The 17,577-nt window shown below is 41.4% G+C and overlaps 1 protein-coding gene across 1 annotated transcript in view; it reads right to left on the reverse strand.

The window, feature by feature from the left end:
* The window catches only part of arid5b (AT-rich interaction domain 5B), an 88,471-nt gene extending 72,712 nt beyond the window's left edge, over nt 1-15,759 (reverse strand). The window contains exons 1-3 of the mRNA XM_023264875.3: nt 15,605-15,759; nt 15,031-15,285; nt 4,280-4,514 (exon numbers count right to left, since the gene is read on the reverse strand). Coding sequence (XP_023120643.2) covers nt 4,280-4,514; nt 15,031-15,285; nt 15,605-15,625 — 511 coding nt within the window. The 5' untranslated portion in view covers nt 15,626-15,759. The remainder of the gene's footprint in view (nt 1-4,279; nt 4,515-15,030; nt 15,286-15,604) is intronic.
* Between the last annotated feature and the right edge of the window lie 1,818 nt (nt 15,760-17,577).

Below are 17,577 nucleotides of genomic sequence, written 5' to 3' on the forward strand. Positions count from 1 at the left end.
CTCACTCCGACACAAGATAAACCGAGTGGACAGTTTGCATTACCTGATTAAGTGAATTACATTACAGATTATGTAACAGATGCAAAACATAACACGTCACCCTGCATGCACTCGAAGAAGCGTGTTTGTTTGGATCCTCGGTCTGGAATCTGTGGGAAATTGTAATTAAATGTCCTTTGTGCTATTTGTGGAGCACGAGATGTCAAATAACTGAGTTTTTAACTACTGAGGGATCCTCTGGGAAGAAATAAAACAATTAAAAGTACATAAAAGAAGAGTTTGACTTTTTATGTGATGTACTTTTTTGCCATCTGGTTGACCAGTACAGCTTTATCAGCATCGATACCATTTATTTGTAATCAGCGCTTGAGGGTCGATATCTAGAACTGATTTGCAATAAAAATTTTGAAGAACACAACCTCCAATATTGTTGAAATACATTTGTATATTTATGTTTTGCATATGTTTAATTCAAAATAAGTTAAATTAGTTTAGTTAGTCTCAAGTCTCTCAGCCTTAAGATACATTATAGTCAAGTGGAGCAATATATTAAATGATTTTGGGAGGGTTTAATCCTTTATATGTACGTATAAACAGAGCTTTAGTAACACTGCAGGGTCTTAACTGCAATGTTTAGTCTAGTCTTCCTTTTTACTGGAAGCCACTTTGGAGAGCAGCTGTTATCTTGGATGTGCTTTATATAAACATTGTCTTGATTTAGATATTTTACCTTGTTGTAAAACGTTTATTCACAGATTTTTTATCTAAAGCGCTTTTTAACTTTGTTTTTGAAAGGTGGTATGCAAATAAAGTTATTATTATCCAAAGAGAACTTCTCAATATTTAGCCTTCGATGTTGATAGGAAAGTATTCGTGACATTTAACCCATCAGATTGTGTTGTGGGAGGGACGTCACTCAAACTGCTGACTACAGATAAAGAGGTAGCTGCATCATAGTCAATAGAACACAGTGATGAATTAATTTATCTTATCAGGAACTGGTGAAAAATAATACCACTAATCAGGAAAATGCTCAATATCTGATCCAATAACCCTTCCATAAAAAACAGTTACTAATATGTTTATTCGCTATATTGCAGTTTTAGTTCTCTTATGACGGCCAATGCTTCCCTCTATTTTTAGTCTTTATGCTAAGCTAACTAGCCCCAGCAGTGTCAAACTTTGCGTAATGGTATTAAAATGGATCTTCTCATTAAGGCTGCAACTAACAGTTATTTTCAGTGTCAATTCATCCATCAATTGTTTTCTTAATTCATCAGTTTGCTGTCTGATCTATGAAAAGTCAAAAATGGTGGAAAATATGTTGATCAGCTAAAAAAAATCTCATAAAATGGCATCCTGACGTCTTAATGTGTCCACAACCCAAAGATATTCAGTTTACCGTTATAGTACTGTAAAGAAACCAGAAAATATTTTAAAAGTGGACATTACTTCCCCTAAAAAAGGTACTTAAACTAATTGTCAGAATAGCTGGTGATTTATTTGATAGTTGACAGCTAATTGATTAATTGCAGCTCAACAACTATGAGTGAACAAGCAAACTTCTAATTGTTTCCTCAGCAGATTGATCCCAGCTGTTTCTTTAACTTTACAAAATAAATCAATTTTGTGCTAGATTTCTAACGGACTGAAGCGACCCTGTTATTCCAGGTAGGCCGTTCTTGTAGAAACTATTCTGTCACAAAGCCTGACTAAAGCTGGAATTTGAATTATGATACCAATCATCTCTGTGCCTCAAAGGGTTTAGAGAGCCGTTGATGGTGCACGACTGCAGCGAGGGTCACTTGTTTCTAATTAGTTGCTTTCCTTTATGCGGGCATCTTTGGTTTCACTTTTTTATACATCTCCGAGGACGCGATACAACAGGGCTTTGTTCACTTACCAAACCATAAGGCTTCATGTAACACAGATCAAGAAAACACTATTTTGGTGCTGCTGTTTGAGCCACATTGTATTGGCTCTTGTATTTTTCACATGTTGCCTGTGAGACACAAATACATAACAGTGCACTTCATTCACACTGGCAGCATGCCAGGAAAAGTTAGCATACACACTTGGGGAGGAGACAGAAAAAAATGAAAGAACAGTTTCCCTCGATAACAATGGCACACTTTATTGCTCTTTAGCTCACAATGGTTTTGTGTGCAGCTTGTGGTATTGCTGCAGTATCCTGTTATGGGGAACAATCCAATTCTTCTGACATAGTTACACATCAGCCCGAGAATAACAATCAGCAAATACATCATTCAAGTAGTACAGCGAACAGCCTCTTCGGGCTAAAACAATCCAGAAAAACAGAGCTGCATCATAAAAAAAGCCAGTTTAGTCAATGAGCCAACGTATTACAGAGAATTACAGGCATTCAGCTACAGGACGCTTTAAGGCTACTTTTATATCTGATCTGCTGCTGCTGTGAGTATGAATATTTCATTTAGGCAGTGAGCAGCATTGCAGTGGCATATTTCATATTTCAATGCAAACCCCTGCTCAGAGTAACATTCATTTGCCTCAATGAATAAGTGATCTCTCTCCCCAAACTCTGGGCCCCGCTCACATTGTTCCGACTGTCAACAACTGACACACGCCAAAGATTGTAGCGAACAAACAAACAAATGGATAAGTGAGTGCACACCACTGATTGTCGGTGCGTAGCATGCGTGTATCTATGTGTGTGTGTGTGTGTTTGTGTGTGTGTGTGTGTGCGTGTGTGTGTGTGTGTGTCTCTGGTGCCCTGCCAGAGTCTGAGCCCGTTCTGCTGAGTGGGCAGATTCTCTGGCTGAGTGTCCCATCGGAGTGACAAGTGCATTTAGAAACAGCCTGATGGAGTCATTAACGGCAGCGCTGCTCATTAGCAACACGCACACATCGCATTCACACACACACACACACACACACGCGCACAGCCTCTCAATAACAATAGCGTTATCATCAGGTTATTACACAGACAACAGTTAAATCTATAAAATCTAGACGATACAGCACATTTACAGAAAGCCGAGATATGGAACATAACACCGTTTAAGAAGCAGGCAGACGTGTCCGTTTATGAAAGCAAGCGATCACACGCGTGCCCACACGCACGTTCACACCATATTGATTAGTGGAATAACAACAAAGCATTCATTATTGATCTCCTTGTCCTTTTCGCGTATGAGATTCGAGCAATGTCGAGTAATCAAGGGCATTACGGCATCACACAGAAACACACAACAGCTTCTCTTCCCAGAAGATCCCGAGCGAAAAAACACTACAAGAGTCATCAATAAATCAACATGTTTCTGAAGAAAAAAAGTCACGTATTTCTTAAGCCTGTAGCAGTTTCACTTCCACACTGGCTTTGGAAACAAGGCGGTAATTAAAAATGAATTAATAGAAGATCATGCAGCTAAAATTCTGGGTTAAATCAGCAGGATGCACATTTAAGACCTGACAAGAGGTACTGCATTGTGATGGGTAATTTTAGCATGTTTGCTCTGCTGCATTATACCATTATAATCAGAATTGGGCATTACATCACAGCCATGTGAGCGAGAGGCGAATAAGTGGGAAACAGCTTCAAAGGGAACATAATGTTCTTTCTGATTATTAGGCTCAAATGCCAGAGTTTCCTATTTGCATCGGATGAATCATCCGCAGACATCCAGCTTTATGTTGGGCCTGATTCATGGGCAACGCTGTAGTGAGAACCCAAGAGCCCCGTTCAAGAATCACTGACGCTTAATGGCACAGTGTACATGATGAATACACCAGACAACCATTGAGACACACACAGCAATGATCCTTAAAGCTGCCGAGCTACACAGCCAATTATCATCCGAACTGATGGATAAGACGTTATCAGAGGTGCTTTAGACTGCAGTTTGATGTGACTGCCAGCTGAATTATGTGATTTTTGAAATGCTGTCTTTTGTTGTTGTCACACCCAGAAAACAGAGCTGTTGCACTGTAAGATGATAATATGCTGGCAAACAGGCTGCCATTACCTCTAGCCTGCCTCTATTAGTGTGATTCTCAGCTCATTATATTCCAACTACATACTGATGAATTACTCCAGTCAAGACAACACTTGTTAAACCAACCAAAGGACAATAAACATGAGATGATTTATGGAGAACGCGGGACACAAATACATAAACATTCAACGCAGCAGCACAGAGAAAATGGAAACACTGCAGTAACCTTTTGGAATTGAGAAAAAAATAAATAAAAACGAGCTCATAAAAGGCGAAAAGAAATTGCGGTTTGTGCTGGCGCTCACCGAGCTGTGCCCTCTCCCTCTGGACATCCTTGAAGTTGAGTCCGCTGGTCAGGGTGCTCTCCCTGTAGCGGTGGAGGGCCTCCCGCCTCCCGTTGGTCCCCAGCTCCCGGAGCACCGAGGGTTTCAGAGGCTCGGCCTTCAGACCGTTGGCCCATCCTGAGAAGTCCGGTACCGTCCACTTCACCAGGTCCTGCAGCCGCACGATCACCTTCTCAGACACGGCGATTACTTCGTGCTGAAAAGAGGCAGGGCAGAATCGGGAGAACATGAGGGGTCACAGCTGTGCCAAGGTGACGGATCATTTACTCCCACCGCAATTTTATGACTCTGTTTGAACCCGTTTTTGTTGACTAGACACGTAAACATTTCAAAACAGCACATCTCCAACTATGCAGATGTGCTATTTTTAATAAGTGAAATTGACAGTAAACAGCTGTGGTCTGTAAATAATTACACAACCAATTTGGGTTTAACAGATTAGAACAAATACACCAAACACACAACAAAAAAGGAACAATCACTGCCAACAAAACAGTACGTTAGAAATCAATGCAGCTCATGAATTAGTCTTTTTAACGGTAAAACAAAACGTTTTTGACATCAAACATGGCATTAGATCATGTCTACACTAGTCATGCTATCCTAGGTTAGTAAAGTAATAAGCAGAAAAACCACAGTTCAAAAACACTAGAGCCTGAACTGATAATCAGTTAATATTATTTAACATAATGCAGAGAAAGATGCTTGGAGTAATTTAGAAATGGAATCAACACAGAGTTTGTCCAGGAGAGCAGCACAGACTTCATTCAACTCAGACTTCATTCAATTGCCCATAGGTGTGAATGTGAGAGTGATTGTTTGTCTCTGTATGTAGCCCTGTGACAGACTGGTGACCTGTCTAGGGTGTCCCCTGCCTTCACCTGAGTCAGCTGGGATAGACTCCAGCCCCCCCATGACCCTAGTGAGGATTAAGCAGTGTATAGATAATGGATGGATGGATGGATTAGCCGATACATCAATATTGAAATTTCTTACATCCAAAAAAAATCTATATCAGCTCCAAACATACAAGTGAAAGTCCTGATTTCAACATGTTACTCAAGCATAAATAGATGTAATATCAGCAAAACATGCTTAAATCTTTAAAAGTAAATGCATAATGGCTATAGCACCATAAATAAATGGTTGTATTATTAGAGTATGTCGTTGTATTTGGCATTTAAGAGCATTTGAACGCTTGTCAATGAGGCATCTTGTAAAATATGGGTGGATTAGTAGTGTAGTAGTGCATCATATCATCTAAAGTTATGGTCCACCGCTGTTACTCACACAATCAGGGTCAAAGGTTGCATAAAAAAATACAATTAAAATCAGCATAAAGATCAGAATCCAAATAAGAACCAGCAGAGGAACCAGGAAAAAAACAACAGAAGAGCCTTATTTATCAGCTACATTAGTATGTGCGTCAAGTAGCATTACGGCTGTGGATGCACATTAATGTAAGTAAATTACGGCACCATGAATATGGATGATGTGGATGATTGCTGAATTGAATTTATGCCAGCAGTTAAATCAATGTCACCGAGGACGTAGGTGTTTTAGACTTTTTGATTAGCGTTTAGGAAGTGGGGCTCCTGATATTCACCATGAATGTCAAGATTTTATGCTTTTAAATAACACGTCACAGTCAGCGGCTATGATTACACCTTCAAAGTGCGGAGCGGCAGATGAATGTAATTTGTTGCAGTGAAAAGTGTAATGAATGAATAGGAAAAAGCTGCGAGCCAGGGGTCTCTCTGACGTACAATAAAGCTAATGTGGCACTGTCAGGAAACGCTAAATGTACATCTACAGCAGTGACGGTTGACACGGAGGTTTTGTGTATACTTAAGTCTGCTCAGTTGGCTTATTTGCTCTCCCTTCAGTATGTGCTTCAACCCTTTTTTTTCTCTTCCTTTCCTAAGGTTGATTCAGCCTCTTTTTATAAGTCTCATACTCGAAGAACTACAAGTCCAGTGGAGAGGGAAGGAAGCAGAGATACTTAAATGTGTTTCCATTTGAAGGGCTAATGGCTGAAGTGCTTGTTACCAACAGAATGGAGCGGTAAGATGGCTATTACAGAAACAGGAAAATCTGGAGGACAGATGTGTACAGGCAGAAACGCAGACACACCGAGTAGGTCTCTGATGTTTACCTTGGTTATCTCCAATTTACCAGGCATCTGTCTGCCTGTATGCATTTCCCCTCGCACAGCTTCTATATTACTGACATTAAAATAACACTCATTTATGTCATATTGACATATTTATGTGAGCGAGCAGACGACGTGGATGCAATAAAGCTGCACTTAGACAATCTAATAAAACCCAAAAGAACAACTCTGTGGCAAATCCATCCTTTTTGTGAAGCTCAGAATGCTAGGATTGGCCCTTTTTGGCATTTTAAGCGGCATTTCCAACTGTTTCTGTTATTTTGTCACCACATTCTAAAAACAAACACATGACTTTTCAGCGTTTCAGATTCCCTCTGAGTGTTCTGTCTATACAATTACCCATATTCAGTTCTCACATCATCTGCAACTACAGGCATATCAAATCCCAACCAGTTGGAGACAGTATTTCCTTATAAAGGAAAAGCCTGCGAGGGATAGCTTGATATAGCTGTGCCTCCCTCACTAAGTAGAAACATCAAACATGGGTTTTCGGTCTTCTTATAATGAGCTGTCTTCAGCTGTCAAGTGGTGGCGGGTGGTTGTAACTGGCTTTCCATGCAATGAAAAACTGACTGCTGTTTCTGCCTTCAGAAAGCAGGCCATTTGAATAATGTAGAGCAACAGTAAATAGCATTCAGCCTGCAGCCAAAAACCACACTGTACTGTATCTCTACAGAATTATCAACTGTACTTTGAAGCAATCTGTTGACAGCACATGGAAAAGAAAAAAAAGCACCAGAAAATATTTTAGTTGAGTCTATTCAAAAGCTAAAACAATGCAGTGAATGTTCTGCTGCTGGTGTACACGATGAGTCAAACAGCAATCCTTCATCCATTTCAATAGCACACCAGAGCACAGCAACATCAAACCTTAAAAACACGCAGCCGTTCGCCTCTATATTAATCAGCTGAATGACACGGCGCCTTGTGCGAGTGTCAACAGATTCTGTTTGGGGACTTGTTCGGCTTGAGAGCAAAACACAACAGGTGAGCGCAATTCAGCAGCTGTCAACACAGTCCAGAATATAATCAGTCTATGAACGGAGCCGCAGCTCTGGAAACAGGCTACATCCATTAACTTTCCCATATACTGCTTTTTTTTCCTATTTTTGTTTTGTGCTTTACCAGCCAACTTTTCACCAACTAAAGTCTGCAGCCAGAAGAAAAGTACAGGCGTGCAGTTCGCATGAAATCATGTTTAGGCAAATATGGCAGACTTAAGAAGCATTCTGTGTTTACATGTAAAGGTTTTCTGACAACCAGCCAACTGAGTCAGTTATTGAGAAACAAACAACACAGACAGCATTGCACCAACCTGATTTTCCACTACAGTGAGAATAACACTGAACTGGGGATGCAGCCAATGATTATCTTACAATCTTTTAATCTGGATTCAGGAGAGGCCAAACAGCCCATCAGAGCCCAACGGAGATGTCGAGTTCAAACAGTCAAAAACTCCAAAGTAATGGAGAGAACAGGAAATATTGAAATGTGAGAAGCCTAAAACTGAATGTTTGGGATCTAGCTGACAACAAAAGTATTCCTAAACTATTAAAGATGGAGAAAAACAGATGATATTTAGCTTTTCAGCATCTTGAGATACTTAGCAGATGTAAGATTTAGCATCATTCTTGTTAGCATTTCTCAACAAAATAGCAATATACGCACACCAAATTGTGTTTTAGCAAAGAATGGACAACTAGTGGACCATGAAGGGATTTTCAATCAGTTTGACAAAAACGTGATTAGAATTGCATACTGCACCTTTAAACAAAAGACTAAATATTATTGAAATTGCTCTATGGCCACTATCCAAATCACAAGAGCAGCAATTTATTTTGTAAAGGAAAAAAGCATTCCAACACACCACAACAAATGAAGCATTTTAGTGCTACAGAGAAGTAAGTGACGATGCTTGTGTCATGCAGGCTACTGCAAATATCATTTTTATATTTGATTTAGCAGAAAAAACATGCAAAAGTGAACAATTTCACCAAAATCATGTCTCATCTGTTCTGATCTCTCATCATCTGTCAAAAATAATCAGTCTGATTTTTGTTTTGCATATCATTGATGTGCACTGTACCTTCATGTCAAATGTTTTAAACAAAACTGTCAGATACTCTGAAATGTGAGTATTTTCTGCTTTTTCTTGTCCATTATAACAGGAAAATTGCATGTCTTTAAGATTTTTGACTGCCTCAACTTGGAAACTGTACAGACTAATTGACTAATTAACAAAATAATGAATAATAAGGCAAATTATAATGAAAGTAATCGTTTGTCACCTCCAAAAATTGCTGTTGACGAATGTTCTGTCAAACGTTTCAGCGGATTTATTGCCTCAATACTAGATATACTGTAACTTTACTCAGATTTATCATTCCAGCTGCATTCAGCAGCATTGCAGGGGTCCTCCACTCACCACTTGGGTTTTTGGGCTTCAAAAGATGTGCTTTAGAAACTCAGGGACCCTGCTCCCCTGTAAATGCCGCCCATCCACACTGTGCTGTCATTTCAAGTTAGGCAGTTGATAGTTTAGCAAAGCGGCAGACACAGCCAGCAGGCCACTTGATAATTTAGGTCAGAGGACTGCAAGCCCACAGCCAAGAGGTGACACTACACATCAGCAACATACCAAACAGCCTGGTGTCATTTCAGCGACACTTCCCACACACACGCATCAAAAGCATTTATACACGCCGGATCCTGCACTAAATATCTTAATGTGTTGGCATAATTTCACCTCAGGTACGTCAATAAACACACACACACACACACACACACACACACACACACACACACACACACACACACACACACACACACACACCAACTGCTACTTTTTATGGTTGAGTTAAAATGTAAGGTAACATATTAACAGCTAAATGTTACATTCTGTTCTCCATCCATCTATCAATAATTCATGTTATTACTGCAGCAGTGTGATATCTCCAAAAACATTACTGAGGGGAATTTATTGCTATGACTGCACATAATGGACCGAAAGTGGGAGAAAAAAAATAAAAAGCAGGCGTCTGCTGCGAAACTGTAGATAACTCTGTTCCAGCAACCCATGACTCCGGCAATCTCATTGAAATTAAACTCGCTAAAATCCATATCATTCAATTTATATGGATGCAGTTGTGTACTTGGTGGCGAAACAGCACATAAGGGACGTTCCCAATTCTATATTTGGTGATCCAATTAGAAACAATGCACCCTGAAATATTCCATATCGCCGCGAACAATTCCCCGCGAGAAATCCACGCCGCTGTGCGCCAACATTAAGGCAGACATTCCTGACTGTCAGCGTTCTGCGGCGGAGCGTCTCATCGCTCAGACAGGACTTTCAGCTTGGGAGTCAAGGGGTGCACACTCCCAGCGGGTGGGTGTCTTTCTATAATGTGGGCGCACACACACTCAGACGCACACACAGTGGTCCTGTCATGCTGGGAAGGTTTCAGCCTGCTGCCTCCGAGAGGTCAGCGCTGGAATTCCTAAGGCCAAAGGAGATTAGTAATTGAGTAATGGACATGGTGACATGGACAATGAGGAGACATAGAGCAGGAGAAGCAGAGGGGAAGATGGAGAGAGCGAGAGAGAGAACGAAGGTATGAAACACAATATGAGTTCATTATCTATCTCCCCTCCCCATGACTGACCTTGGCTTCAGTGTCCCAAAACAAACTTATCTGGGAATTAAAGAGGAGCTCTGAGGAGCAAAGCCAGGCACAATTGAATTAGAATATGTTTTTGAGGCTGCCTCAAGACTACAAAGAGTTCAAGGCGCTGCATTTAAAGGAGGTGAGAATTATTGTACATAATGTTCTGCCACTTAATTCATGCAGTTTATTCGTATGCATAAAAGTTGCTGTAATACCGGCGGGGTGCTGAACTCATCTTTTATTCACCGATTCCATTAAGAGATTGCTCTTACATGAGCTGGGGTGATATATGAACTTAGCATTCTTTTGCAGCTATAATGACAGAGAAAAATAGTGAGATAACAGGAGTTTTCAAAGCCTTTCTCAAAGTGGGTGAGGCATCCATCATGTAAGGTGACACCACAAAAAAGCTGCGTCAGCTCCCTCGAATCACTGCAGCTTTGTATCCTTGTATTTCAGCAAATGTACACACAAACAAAAGAAGAGAGAGAGATTTAATGCATGATGATTCCACATGCATCTTCTAAGAAACTGCAGTTAAAAATTAAAAAACACTGTCTGGAATATTAAGCAAGAGCCTCTCATCTGTGGCTTCTCTCTCCTCAAAGGTTATAATAACGATCCACTGTAGCTGGGGGCACTGGAGTCATGCATCAAGGCAAATGTTTGCCTGTTCAAGTGGTTAGTCAATGACAAAGTGGAAAAAACCGAGCTAAAGAGCACCAAAAGTCTTCTGTGTGTTGACAAACAGGCGCTGCTGTAACATATCATTACTTAGGCTGCAAAGACACAGCACAGTTTGGCTGAGAAGAATCAGAATCAGGATGTTTGTGGGGCTTTTTTATAGCCTTTGAAGTCCAGGGTATTACATTTTAAAGGTTTTAAATTACACTATCCTAAAAAGCTGGTAATAATTTACATGCTATTTCAGCAATGGTGAGGAATTCACTGGAGGGCAGTGTTCAGAGTTAATGACTTGTTCTGCGGCAGGAGGAGGCATACATTCGTGCACGCCACACATGCACGCTCAAACACACCACCACCTCCACTTCCACCTCCACCCCGTTGCCCCCCACCTCTACCTCCAAATTCCTGCCATTGTTGTGTGAATGGGGAGATTTGGCATAATGCACAGACTGGCCAAGACAAGCGAGCAGTATGGACGGACTCTGAGAGATCACTGTAAAAATGTGCCACATCACATTTACACTCAAGTCATTCAGCAGCAACGACCTTATCCATCAAAATGCTGGTCGCATATCTGAGCCACTTACACTTAACTCAACTAGCATCCCAGATGCCTGAATTACCCATTCAGGGTTTTTCCCTTAGGAAAAATCAAAGAAGCAGCAAATGAATACAATCTAATTTCCCTACAAGCTGGCTTTCCAAGCACTGAAACACATGCATGGACTACTGCCATGCACTGAAGAAATGGCTCTGGATGAATGCCAAAGTGTTTTCCACAGCAATCAATACTGGCCTACTGCTGCAGTCCCCAGCCTGTCAGTGTGTGTGTGTGTGTGTGTGTGTGTGTGTGTGTGTGTGTGTGTGTGTGTGTGCGTGTGTGTGCGTGTGTGTGTGCGTGTGTGTGCCAAAGCCTTGTCAGCTAGAGGGACAGAAGAGAGGAGAAGAGAGGTCAGATGAAATCAGAGGTGATGATAATAGCACATTAATATAACATGATCCAGAAATATTCTCTGCGGTTGTGAATTCCCATTAAGAGTGCCTTGCTGTATTTGCAGTAAAGTGGGATATATAGTATAAGATAAGCATAAGCAATTAAGCGCCTCAAGCGGAGTATACAATAAGTGGGTGTAGTGTGTGTGGTGAGCTGTTATCTTACAACAGCTCTCTCCTGAAATAGGGAGTCCAAAAACAGAAAGTATTACAGGCGGCGAGCAGAGGCGGGCCATTCGAAGTGACAAGAAATAATGTGTCACTCAGTGAGTTTTAAAACACATGTGACTGTTTAGTCAGTGGCAGTTTGCAGGCAGACAAATAGAGCAGAGGCCCCAATAGAGGGTTTGTCATAATGGGTGAGCAACCCGACACAAAGCTTGTTTAAAGAGCAAGCCGAGCTCAACTGGTGGGGGTAAACACCACTTGTCAGGCTGAGATACAATGAAAAATAGAGCTTCCTCCGCATATGGACTTAATAATTTACCCGGTATAAATAGATTAATAAATTTTTCCCCCGGATCTGTTTATCAACTGTTCGGCAAACACAGGCGCCTCGAGTTGCGTTTATTCAATGAATCATTATTTTTATTTCCAGCCAAAGCTGACTGGATTTAAAGCTGGCTGCGTTTAAAAGGAATTGACCTCCAACCCCGTGACAGAAGAAAAACAAGCACAGTAGGTCATGAGTTGGTTCCTCTTGTCACTGCACAGCACAGCAAAAACACGGCAAACAGAGTGCAGGAGAGGCTGCGAGCAAACAAATACCTGAGAAATAACCAGGAAATTACATCATACCTCAGCGCTGAGAACACAAGTGAATCAGTAATCCAATTCTAGTGAGCTGGCTCAATATAAGGCTGTTCTGATGTCTCCAGAAAAGTCCTGCCTTTTGGTATTTGGAGGATATTGGCTGCAGGCTTAAGATAATAGCCGTCTACCAGATACAAGGCGTGATCTCTCAGAGAAAACTGAGCAGCTGTTTACATGCCATAAGTCACACGCCGTTTCATTTTTTTGTAGAAAAAATATGCAAATCTAGTAAGATCTAAGAATAAATGTCACAAGCCGTGGTAAGCTGTGGCTTTACCTCCTGACGCTGGCTGTGCTCATTTAGCACCGAAACCTTGTGAAAACAGCACACTTCCTGAGAGCTGCAAGTTATCAAGTTCATATCTGTATGAGTCACTAAGCTAATTTGAACTCCTGATTTCCAGCCAGTCAATTACAGATTTACAGTTCAGTGCAGCTCCACAGCCATTAATCTGTCTTTATACACTACCGGTCCCGAAGAAAAATGACTAATGTGCGGTTTATAAATTCCACTTCTTGTCAGTGTGGCTAAAAATGAACTCTTCCCCAACGTTTGTTCTCACATACATCACTCGGGCGCAGTTTAAATGTCTTTTAATGTCATGGCTTGTGTGTGTTTGTGTGTGTACGTGTGTGTCAGGGGGCTGGTTTACCCTTCCTGTTTGTTTTTTGGATTATGGGTTGCATCTGTAAGCGCTCCTCGCTGACTCATGCAGCGCAGATTAGTGTTATGGGGCAAAGTCAGCGAGAATCTGAATGGGCTCAGTGAAGGTCATAAACTGACTCGAAGTTGTCAGGGCAATTTCCACTGTGTAATATACAGTAAGTAGTCCGATTTGCTGAGAGCAGAACGTTTGACAAGCCCTTTAATTGAGGTCAGGCTGCAGGCACCTACAATGCACTTAAACATATCATCACCAAATCATATTATTTCACTGTCTGGCCTATTCTGTAATCTGTGCAACTTCAAAAAAAAAGCAAGAGATTGGGTGCTGCAGTGCATAAGTTATGCAGGGAAATTGCTTTTTATGACACTGCTCTGTTAATAAACACACTGCAGCAGACCATTTTCCACTTCTATGTGACAAATATGTGAGATTTCATTTGCACTGGCAGACCTTCTGGTAGTTAATATAATATTTTCCAGATATGCCCAATGGACTGGAATGCAAGCACTTTGCAATGCAAATAAGACTTTGGGAAAGGGGGCGGAGCTGACATGTCGTTGCGCAAGTGTGGCCTCGCGATGCATGCACTCGAAGTAATTACCAAACAATTGCAGCGTGTTAAAGAGCAAAACGCAGCAGATGATACAGAAAATTTCCCAAAAATGATGGCTTGTCTAAGCGGCGGCCCCATAAATAGCCACCTTTCTCATGAAAGGGAAATGTGATAGCCACTCTATTACTCAAGAGGAAAGAATGTAAGTAAACCATCAGCGGAAGAGTCAAGTACAAACACGGCTTTGTCCTTCCCTATAAACAATATAACAGCAGCAGAGAATTATTTCCACGCAGCCGCAAGTGATCAAAAGCGCAGAGTGGTAATTAAAGCGCTGTTGCCATATCCGAGAGAAAACAACACATCATTTGTTTTACAGCCGGTGAGGAAGAAAAAAAAACTCAATAATCAGAGTAATGCCATTCACGGTGTAACCGGATCACAAGCGCCACATATGGCCATAGTCAATCATAACTATTGCATTTCTGTGCCAACAAACAGTAACACTGAGGCGGGTTTTTGTTTTTTTCATTTTTACGCGCAGCCTCGACACAATATCTGGTATTGTGGCGGATGGAAACGTTCACATGGAAAAATTATGCAAAGCGGTGAGAGTAGTTAAAACGTGTCAGCGCTGGCTTCGCTCTGCCACGCTTTTATGACTCGCCTCTGCCTCTTTCAACACCAGGCGGCATTACAAAATATCTAATAACTATCGTAGCGAGCGATCTGAGCCGGTTTGATCCCATGCATTCATTACCGTTTCGCAATTTCAGCCCATATGTCAGTATTTGACACGCTTTTACCGAGAAATGAAATGACAGAGCCCAGGCGCAGGATTCTTGCGGATTTTCCCCCTTTATAACACAATTAACCCCATAGAGCGCAGCGGCAGCCTTATTGAGCGCAGCTGGACAAGTGCACATTCAGCAGTTGACACCACAATCGACAAATAGGCTAAAGTAAAACTAGAGAAGTAAAAAACCGCTGTAGGTGTTTGTGAACGCCTCCGTCAAGCAGAAACAAGCCGCTGCCAACTCTTAATGCGGTAAAGATGCTGTTAAATAAAAGCCCAGCGAACAGAACAAACACGACACACACAAAAAACAACACACCATTGATCCACAATTACGCACGAAGCGGTTCATATTTCCTACCTCTCCATGAGTGACCGTCCGTCCCTGGGGAGTATCCTCTGGTAGAAAATAAAGTTTGGAGCTTGATAAAAGTTGCTTGCTTGTTCTTTCTTCCCAGAGCAGCTGAAGCTCTGCTATGCAAATAGGATCCTCCGGTTTACATCTGACGAAGAAAAAGTCTCCGAGAGACAGAATTCTCGGTTTGCCGTCCCGGTTAAATTTAAAGGCTTTATAGAATATATATGGTCCATGTAAACCGCAAGACGAGCCCACCCACTGTAGAGAGAGAAGAGGAAAAAAAAATAAAAGGAAATTAATGAATGGTTTTTATCAAGACAAATCAAGGCGACACAAGCATTTCAAAGGCTCCTGCTTCATTACGCAAAGCTGGCTAATCTCACAACAGCATATCGCAGTTTTTCTGCACACATTTAATATCAGGTAACTATTTTTAGATGTTCAACATATGACACAGATGTGGTCATACTAAATGCGGCGTGTCAAAGTTTTCAGGATCAGGCGCACGGGTGCCATTCGCGGGAGGTGGCGATTAGCGCAAAAATAAAATAAATCGACGGTTGATAACAAACGTTACCTTCAGTGAGTTCGGCTCCATCTCGACGTTATGAATTGATTAAACTCAACACGCTCTCCAAACTTGCTGGCTTGAATGGATTGCCGAAGGTCCTGTAAGGAAGGTATTTCTCTGGAGTTTAAAACATCGCGTTTTAGACCAAAAAGAAACACAGGAAAATGTGATTTTAGTCAAATGCACTTTAAGAGACGTTATCTAAGATTTAGATTTAATTTAATAAAGAAAATCTTAGTTGGGGACCTTTTTGGCGCATTTATATGATTCGCAATTGCGCGTTTAGGCAAGATATTGACGCGTAACTATAAACACGAACAGAATTTTTAATCTTTACTGAGAAGTAATCGCATATAAAAACACAAAACACCATTTTCGAAAAATAATCTACCCCAAAAAGCTGGATTTGCGCATTTATTCCGCGTTCAGATGCTTTCCCAGGACTATGCAGCTTCCAGGACTTCGGTAAAAGACGTTCAGTATGAAAGCACATTTCTCACAGTAATGACACTGAGGCGCTTGCTGTGGATGCCTTCAAGAAACAATGTTACATGAAAGTTAATAGGGCTATCAAATGATTCCTCTAAAGGCGATGTGGGACCCGTGAGGTGCGTCGCTTTGAGCACAACATCGCCGTGGCTCTGGCGCGCAACGTTCAGGCTTTAATGCTGCAAAATAATGCGCCCTTTTCTATATTTTTGGAGGCGAGCATGAAAAGACAAAATTGGCCGAGTTAGAAAGCGGGGCGTCACGAGACAGAATTCGCGAGGCGGTTCATTATCCAGACATAAATCATGTTAAAACGCTAAACTGACCTTCTGCATGCACAGGTTTTGACGTTTTTTTTGCGCATTTTACGCGATCAAAGCCTCTTATATAATTATTCAAATGAATATTTATTATTTCAAACGGCCGGATTATTCCAGGACACCGATATCAACCTGTGAATTATTAATCACGGATGTGTTATTTACACCCAGTTACACAAACTTAACGATTTCTATTTCCTCCTGCGGACTCATTGTCCTTTGAGTCTCCGCCGGCTGAATGTGTCAGCTGTATTTTATCGGCTGTCTGGAATTATTCATGTCCTGAAAAAGTACCGACTCGGTCCACAGCGCTGCGCTGTTTCTCCTCTCCCCTCCACCCTTTGCCCTGCATTTATCCAGCACTCAGAGCGAGCAACAGCGACATAGGCCTACTTCTTACACCAGCTATTTCAAGTACAGTATTACGCAATGCGCCTTTTTTCCCCCTGAAATGACGGGCAGAGCATACAGGCGCATTGATTCATATCCAGTAAAGTGTCTCTTCCTGTCTACCAAGCTGACATGTTTTCTCACTGAACTAGCAGCAGCCTGGTATTTATCTTAAAGAGGCTGATGAAGAATTACTGGCATCCACCTATTATAACCCTCCTCTGTTCAAAGAAGCGGCAGGACATTAAGTATTACAACAAAAATAGCTGAGGTAATGCTCTGTGACACTCAGATATTTTAAGTAGCAGTTTAGGGCACAGAGTTATAAAAAAAAGGTGGATCACACAGAGGCTCATTGTCTTGCATGCTGCTGCAGCAGTGTTGGGATTCCTGCAGTGAATCCAATATAAACCGCAGCTCTTTGAGTTATCTTCCCCTGATTTCTCTCCCAGCCATTTCAGTGGCTGAATCAATGGGGTTGCTTTGTTAATGGCAGCCACCATAATGAAGTCCCTGGTTAATCAATGGCACCACTCGAGCTCTTATCTGGCAATTGCAAGTGTTTGCTTGTCAACAGCCAGAGCCCAGCGCGACTGCAACATTATGATGCAGATATTGACGCGGATTGGTGTGAATGGAGCCTCACGTTGAGAAATCTTTATTGAAAATAAATGAAAAGTGAGTTTTGAAAGAGGGAGACGCATTGGACAAATATGATATGATTCGCCTCATGAAAATGAAAAAATAGACATGAATGAAGAGAATGAGGCTCCCAGATAT

The sequence above is a fragment of the Amphiprion ocellaris genome, chromosome 16 (genome assembly GCF_022539595.1).
Source record: "Amphiprion ocellaris isolate individual 3 ecotype Okinawa chromosome 16, ASM2253959v1, whole genome shotgun sequence".
NCBI lineage: Eukaryota > Metazoa > Chordata > Actinopteri > Pomacentridae > Amphiprion > Amphiprion ocellaris.